The following is an 8,352-nucleotide window of genomic DNA, read 5'->3' as shown; positions in this document are numbered from 1 at the left end:
TGTTCATCCTCACGCAGAATCTTGGCTTCCCACAATTGAGGTTACATTTTGGGACATAGTTTTATTATTTATACAAGTTCCTGCAAAATATACTGTTATTTTTGTAGTGCTCTTCATCTTATAAAATTTATGCTGAGAGGATCTATTTGAGGCTTTTTATTTCTTTATTACTATATTTTACTAACACACATTCATGTCATTTTATATAGCTGTACTTTGTTAAGATTCTATCACTATGTTTATAGGCATTTCTGTAAATTTTCCTTGTATACAGATACAAGAGTTTACATTGAGCATACAAATGGGAGTGAAATTGCTGTGAAATATATGTATATTGAGCATTAAAAGAGAAGTCCAATTGCTTTTTACAGTGATTATGTAAGTACTCGCTTGCATTAGTAGCACATAAAAAACACACTTGATGCACAGACTATTTAGAAAATCTATTTTTACATCTTTTCTTCAGATAAATTTAGAAGACACGGAACAGAATGGAAGAAGCAAACCAGTCTGTGGTATCTGAATTTATTTTTCTTGGGCTGTGCGACTCATGGGACCTCCAGGCCTTCCTCCTAGTGGCATTTTCTTCACTTTACTTGATCACCATTTTAGGCAATGTCTTCATTGTGCTCCTAGTTATTGCTGACCTTCACCTCCACTCCCCTATGTACTTCCTATTGGCTAATCTGTCATTCTCTGACCTATGCTTTTCCTCAGTAACCACCCCTAAACTGATCACAGACTTTCTGAAAGAAAATAAGACCATCTCCTTTAGAGGTTGCATGTGTCAGATGTTTTTTGGACATTTTTTTGGAGGGGGTGAGATGGTGCTCCTAGTGATGATGGCCTATGACCATTATGTGGCCATCTGCAAACCACTCCATTACTCCAGCATCATGAATACAAAAATGTGCATTCAACTAGTGACGACATCATGGATCATTGGCTTTGTGCATTCAATAAGCCAACTAGCTATAATTACACAACTGCCCTTCTGTGGGCCCAGAAAATTGGATAGCTTTTTCTGTGATATTCCATTGGTGATCAAGTTAGTCTGCATGGACACTTATATTCTAGAAGTGTTGACAAATGCTAACAGTGGGGTACTTGCAACCGTTTGCTTCATTCTGTTGCTGATCTCTTACTCTTATATTCTACTTACTGTCTGTCACCAATCAAAGGGTGGGGCATCCAAGGCGCTCTCCACCTGCACTGCCCACATCACAGTGGTCATGTTATTCTTTGGGCCTTGCATCTTCATCTACCTATGTCCACTCAGCATCACTTGGGTGGACAAGTTCCTTGCTGTATTTTATGGGATCATCACACCACTACTAAATCCAGTCATTTATACTTTAAGAAATAAAGAGATTAGAAATGCCATTAAGCGGCTATGATGACTTAGATTTCTGTTGGTAATTCATCATTTCAAATTATCAGAATGTCTACTGTGAGCACACTAAATTGGCCACACCTACCCTGTTACTTAAGACTGGGAAGAGTTTCCCTATTCACATATGGAAATCATGTGTATCTCTTGATGAAAATTTTGTGTCAGTTCTTTAGGATTCTAGAATTGTTAAAATGAGTTCCTGTTTGGGACATTTGGCCAGTCTTTAAAAGTATGATTTTGATTGTTCTCAAGAATGACTTGAAATTAGTAAGAATGTTAATATTTTATATTACTATTCTATTACTTCAACACTGACTACTATATCAGGAAATTTTCTATTATCCTATGCATTTCTTTTAGCAGAACATTTCACATAGACCTTCTCTAACATTTTCTTTAATAAGTTACTGCATTATATTGCTCTCTTTACTTTTACAAAACAATAGTCATCAATTACCTTCTATAGGCATATCTATAAAAGTAATCACTAAGCATTCCCAATCATATTCAGAAAGTTGAATCATAATCATAATCTGGATAGAGCTTTGTTCCCTCAACATCATGTTTTATTTGTGAAACACCATAATTGTCTTTAAATGATGTATATGAAATACAAAGATGGCTATATTGACAACCTTTAGAGATTTTGCTTTTTTCCTTTCAATTCATAAATTGGTTAGTCAGTTCATCATATAGGTAGGTAAAAAAAATTAGTTTTGTAATAAACTATCCATTTAATTCATTGCAGTGTTCAAATAGCCTGTAAAAATAAGATTATATACAAAATTTGCAAGTTACTCATTACTACATATAACAGAAGAAAACTTTTCTTCAGAAATCTTCCTCAAAAAAAATTAAACAAGTTTACATTCATTTATCTGAATCCATGGATCTAGATACATCTCAAATTTATATTATTTTTTTAAGATGACATGTATGCTAGTCACTCAGTCGTGTCCAACTCTGTGACCCCAAGGCCTGCCAGGCTCCTGTCTCCATGGAATTCTCCAGGAAAGAATACTGGAGTGGGCTGCCATTCCCTTCTTCAGGGCATCTTCCCGACCCAGGGATTGAATCCAGGTCTCTTGCATTCCAGACAGATTCTTTACCATCTGAGCCTCCAGGGAAGCAAAAGATGACATGGTTCTGTGCATTCTGTAACATTCCCAATAGAAAGTCTCAAGAATAAACCCTTAAATAAAAGAATTGCTACTTGCATATGCATATGTATTCTGACTTTTTTTTGTTCTTTTAGTCTCTCTTTACTCAGTTTGGATAATATATAGTGAACTTATCTTTGAATCCACTGAGCCTTTCTTCTGCTGTGTCCAGTCTGTTTTTAAATCAAGTCCCCTTAAATTTATAGCTGCACATATTTAATTTTATTTCAAAACATCCTTTGGTTCTTTCTTAGATTGCTTCTCTGTGAAAATTTTTTCAGTTTTTCAACTTTTTCATGTCGCTTTAGATTATACGAGTAATACTCTTTGCTAACAATTGAGCCATCCATAGTCTACTTCTATTATTTTCCTCTTAATTATCAGTTACATATCCCTGCTACTTATATATCATATTTTTTTTTCTATTTTAAATACTGTGTATAAAAGAATATTTAGCTCTGGCATGATATGTGTGTGTGTTAGTCACCCAATCATATCTGACCCTTTGCGATCCCATGGACTGAAGCTCACCAGGTTCCTCTGTCCACAAAATTCTCCACAAAAGGACACTGGAGTGGGTTGCCATTTCCTTCTTCACAGGATCTTCTCGAACCCAGGTTTCCTGCATTGCAGGTGGAATCTTTTCCATCTGAGTCACTATTCCTCCACAAACTATCTACTCTCTCTTCTTGGAGGCATAAAAGATTAAGGCGTGATCACTTCAATCCAGTCAAGTACTAAAGCCTATTTGAATCTGGATTGTAAATTTTAAGACTTAGTACAGCTCAGGTTTGCTCCTGTTCCTTGGATATATCCCTTCCAAGTTTGGATGATGATTCTACTAGATGTTTTTCTCCTCAGTCCGAAAGAATTCAGGTGATTCAGTTTTGCCCTTCAGAACTTTTATGCTTAGAACTTTAGACTTTAGTCTTCTTCCTTCTCCTGCTACTTTCAAGAAGTATGGAAAATTACCCAAAGAGAAATCTGGCTTTACACTGTTCTTTTTAATGAATGTACCTAACAAGAATCCATTAAAAATACAAATAAAAGCAATGAAATAATTGTGAACAGGAAAGATATAAAATGTACAACTGATTGATAATCTTAAATGAATCTTGGATCACAATACTCAAACATAGGGTCCTTTCACAGCTATGCAGGAAATTTGGTTCAGTCTTCTAGTTATCAAAGTAAACTATAAATTAAATTAGTTTTGTTATTTATACAGGTTATACACAATAACACATAACCGAGACCCATGTTTTGACACAAAAGAGTTATATAAGATGAGTTATTAGAGAAAAATAGTGATTTGGACAGAATGGCTGTTAGCTAATAACAGGCTATGGTCAGACCAACATGTTTCAATGTTGGAGGAATATTCATTGATGGATTAAGTCATAATTTCAGAAAATTGTGAAATAACAACATATTCATAAATTTCCCTGTCCGAAGCCAACTGTAGATGACTTGAGTCTGGACACGACTGAGAGACTGAACTAACTAACTAACTAGGGTGAGATTAGTAGCCAGAGGCCAAGCTCATGAAATATATTATGTGGCTCTCCCAAATGCTTTTGTTCTGCCATCTGTTAGTCTCCCTTTATTATGCTACCTTATCCATCTTCTGTTACCCTGTTTTGTTTCTGCAGGTTTTAAATCCTCCCTCACACATTTTTCTGTCTTTCAGAAAAAATATGATTTTTTCACATCCTAGCTTTAAATCAAAGGCCAGTTAGATATTTCACAACTCTTTCAGGCTTTTGACAATATTAGTTATAAGTTAATTCAATTAACTGAATTAAATTGATTAATTGAATCCAAGCAGGGTGATGTATAAGGCCATACACTCGGCAGATTCAAAGTGTATAACTGACACGTTTTCAAAAATTTCCACCAAGCAATTCCTGGGATTAATCTGGCAATCAAACAACTTGTTACCCAAAGAGTTCAATGTAACTTCATAATAAATGGTCTAGTCTAAATGTTATAAAATGGTGACTTTAGGGAAAAAAAATCCCCAAATTTTGTATATTAATTTAAGCATTTTTATTACATGAAATTATTTGAAGTAACTTGGGCTTCCATGAGTTACTTAGGAGACCTTCCTCCAAATCAGAAGCTGACTACTCAGTCTCCTCATTGCCATCTTCATGTCTTTGTTCCTCAGTGTGTAAATGGCAGGATTCAGTATGGGTGTAACCAAAAAATCTAAAATGGCAAGAAATTTATCCACTGGCACCGTGGGAAATGGCCACATGTAAACAAAGATGCAGGGTCCAAAGAACAAAACCACCACAGTGATGTGCGCTGACAGAGTAGAGAGGGCCTTGCGCAAACCACCTGAAGAGCGTTTCCATACAGTGACCAGGATGAAAACATAGGAGATGATCAACAAGAAGAAAGTGCCCATGGATATGAACCCACTGATGGCAGTGACCATGAATTCCATTCTGTAGGAATCTATGCACGCAAGTTTGATAAACCAAGGAAGGTCACAGTAAAAGCTGTCGATTTCATTAGGACCACAGAAAGGCAAATGGATCACAAAGGCTAACTGGACCACTGAGTGAATGAGGCCAATAGCCCAAGCACCACACAGAAGCAAAAGGCACACCTGTGGGCTCATGATGGTCAGGTAGTGCAGGGGCTTACATATGGCCACATAACGGTCAAAGGCCATGGCAGTGAGCAGCACCATCTCAGATCCACCCAGTGTGTGAAGGACAAATATCTGGATGACACACCCCTGGAAGGATATGGTTTTGTGCCCAAAATACAGGTCAGAAATCATCTTAGGCACTGTTAAGGTAGAAAAACACAAATCAATAAATGAGAGGTTGGCTAAAAGGAAGTACATGGGGGAATGTAGATGAGGGTCAAAGGTCACTGCAAACACAACAAGGAGATTCCCCAGAACAATTGTTACATAAAACACTGTAGAGAAGGCAAGGAGGAAATGCTGCACTTGTCTAGAGGTAGAAAGTCCCAGGAAAACAAATTCAGACACCGAAGAGTCATTTGCTTCATACATTGGCTTGGTCTGGCGATACCTAAAGACTAGAAACAAAACATAACCAAGGCATTTATCAAACATTTTTATTTAAAGAAACTGATTTAAGCTTTTATCAAATATAGTTTTAAATCAGAAATCTTCACTAACAGCCATGAATATATTCTGAAAATATAATGCATTAATTTGTTTCTTCAACTAATGCAGCTAATGAGTGTAACTGATATTATTAATGAGTATCCACTATATTCCAAGTTCAGTGTTAAGTTCTGAGGTTAAACAGTAATTCTGACTTTGAGAGAAAATGGACTAGATCTAGATGGGTAGATACAGGTAGATACATAGATTAAATGAATTTAAATACAGATACATCTCTGACAACTGATTTCAAGGAAAAGAACAGAGGGCTATGAGAACAATATGACACATCACCATCATACTTACTCAGACTCTGCTAAATATGAGTTATTTTCGAAGAGTAATACAGTAGTCCAGACTTTGGAATGCCATGTATAAAGACCCTGAGATACAAAAGCCAGTGAGGAAGGTGAATGATTGAGCTCAGGAGGAGAAACAGGCCAGACAGGATGGAATCTTATATCCATGTTTAATAAATGAGAAATCTACAAGAAGAATATATAGGAAACCCATTTTCCTACAAAGTCTAGGGAAAAATAGAAAAATGTTTATCCTAAGTTCTTATCAGTAAATTGTTCAAGTCCAGGCTTATATGCATTTATCAGTTTGAGTCATAAGAAATTGTTCTTTCAGTTCATATTTGGTCAAATATCAATTTTACAAAATTCAATCTAATATATAAGCTATTTATTCATATATGATATTCTAAACAACTTTAAACAAACCAAATTAGTGATGCTTTTTCCACATTTGAATTGAATACCAGGAATCCCCCACTTGCACTGCCACCGCTAAGCTTTCCTCCAGGCCCCACACCACTAACAACCATGCTCTCTTGGCACTCCACACCACGCCTGGGCTCTCCTGTGGGCACAACTCTGCACTGCCTCAGAGAGAAAGTAGCATAAGCCGGTTGGAGCCCCTTGAAACTGTTATAGCCAAGAACAGACATGCAGGCAGCCAGGCCAGTCAGGAAGGACATTGTGAGGGTAATGGATGTGAAGTGGGTCTTACAGACAGAAGGAAACACTGCAGGGGTGCTGCCAGGAGGCCCTGATACAGGGGCAGTGGATGGAGGATTTTATAGCCAATAACCAAAAAAAATAGAATTGGACTGAGCAAGAGAGAATGAATGGGACAATCATCAGAGTTAATTGCAGTGAGTGTGACATTTCAAAGGAGCTATAATCAAGCTTCTGTCTAAGGCTTTGATCATGCAATATGTAGATTTTAAAATATACATTGTCTGGTATACAAAACAATGTATATTCACTTTGTTTCCAAATGTAAAAAATAAATTAAAGTGTTTCAAAGACCCAAAGAAAGTTCAGTTTAAAAAAATACTGATTAGTTTTTGTATTAGTATTAGGAAAACTAGGTGATCATTTTTTTTCCTTTCTCTTTCTAAACTTTCTAAACATTAAAAATCCATTAATAATACATTCTTCATTTGTTATAGTTCAGTAGGAAAGGCAGTATATTGGCATTAGTCAAATGAAAGATTATATTTGATGCAAAGGTCAATATAGTAACTGCACAAGGAGATTAAACTTGAAAAAGTGGAGACACGTGCACAAGCACTGACAAGGAGGAACAATAACAACACATACAGGTGACCAACGAACGTATTGATAGACGCCTAGCCTTAGCAGCAGCAGTGATGAGGAGACTCACAGTTTTCTGTTTCACCAACTGACAGGGAAAAAAGAAAGAGAAAAAGAGACAGATGAAAATGAAAAAGAATTTCCAATATTATGAAGCTATAAAAATTAAATAAATAGTTCTCTATACATACAGATATGGAAAGATTTTCAACTTAGGGGACACAAGAAAGTACATAAAAATAATACTACGCCTTCCATTTTATAAAAAGTATTGAGGTTCTCAAAGCATTAAAATTAGGAACTATCCTTTCATGTAACAATTTCACTTCTTATATATGCAAAGGAAATGGAATCAGTATCTTGAAGCAATAATGACAATCCCATGTTCATTGCAGCATTACTCACATTAACCAAATTATGGAAACAAACAAAATTTCTGGTGATGAATGAACAGTTAAAGCAAATGTGATACACACACACAACACAACACAACACACACATACCAAAATACAATTCATTCTAAAAAAAAAAGAAAATCCGGCCATTTGCAACAAGGTGATTAAACGCGGAAAAAAGTGTAATAAGCCAGTCATAGAAAGCAAAACACTGCATCGCATCACATATGAGACATCTAAAAGAGTCAAATTCATGGAAGCAAAGGGTGAAATTGTGGCTTTTGGGGTCTGAGGGGAGGGTGAAATGGGGAGATGTTGGTCAAAAGAGACAAAATTTCACATATCAAGGTGAATATGTTCTGGAGACCTAATGCACAAGCAAGTTGTGCTTTATATTGAAATTTGCTGAGAGGTAAACCTGCAGTGTTTTCACGCACAAAACAATGGTAATTGTGCCAAGTGGTGGATACATTCATTAGCTTGATTGTGGTAGTTATTTGATAATTATTGGTAATTATTTGTCATATATAATATAGACATATAACAAAAATTATTTGATATACATATGTATAATAGACCTAAATCAAAGCATCAAGTTGTACACCTTAAATATACACAATATTTGTGACAATTATACCTCAATTTTTCT

General features: G+C 35.9%; 2 protein-coding genes across 2 annotated transcripts; one reads left to right on the top strand and one right to left on the bottom strand.

Moving 5' to 3' along the window:
* The first annotated feature begins 313 nt into the window (after positions 1–313).
* LOC147364883 (olfactory receptor 4K3-like) lies at positions 314–1,397 on the top strand. Its single transcript, XM_086322106.1, has one exon. The coding sequence runs from the start codon at positions 492–494 to the stop codon at positions 1,395–1,397; it is 906 nt and encodes a 301-aa protein (XP_086178232.1). The 5' UTR covers positions 314–491.
* A 3,251-nt stretch (positions 1,398–4,648) lies between these two features.
* LOC147364882 (olfactory receptor 4F6-like) lies at positions 4,649–5,587 on the bottom strand. The gene has a single exon (XM_086322105.1). The coding sequence runs from the start codon at positions 5,585–5,587 to the stop codon at positions 4,649–4,651; it is 939 nt and encodes a 312-aa protein (XP_086178231.1).
* Between the last annotated feature and the right edge of the window lie 2,765 nt (positions 5,588–8,352).

The sequence above is a fragment of the Bos grunniens genome, chromosome 10 (genome assembly GCF_055505025.1).
Source record: "Bos grunniens cultivar Pamir isolate PY7600 chromosome 10, Bosgru_T2T1.0, whole genome shotgun sequence".
Classification (NCBI taxonomy): domain Eukaryota; kingdom Metazoa; phylum Chordata; class Mammalia; order Artiodactyla; family Bovidae; genus Bos; species Bos grunniens.
The sequence above is the reverse complement of the archived record's forward strand: the minus strand, read 5'-3'. Positions and strand labels throughout refer to the sequence as shown.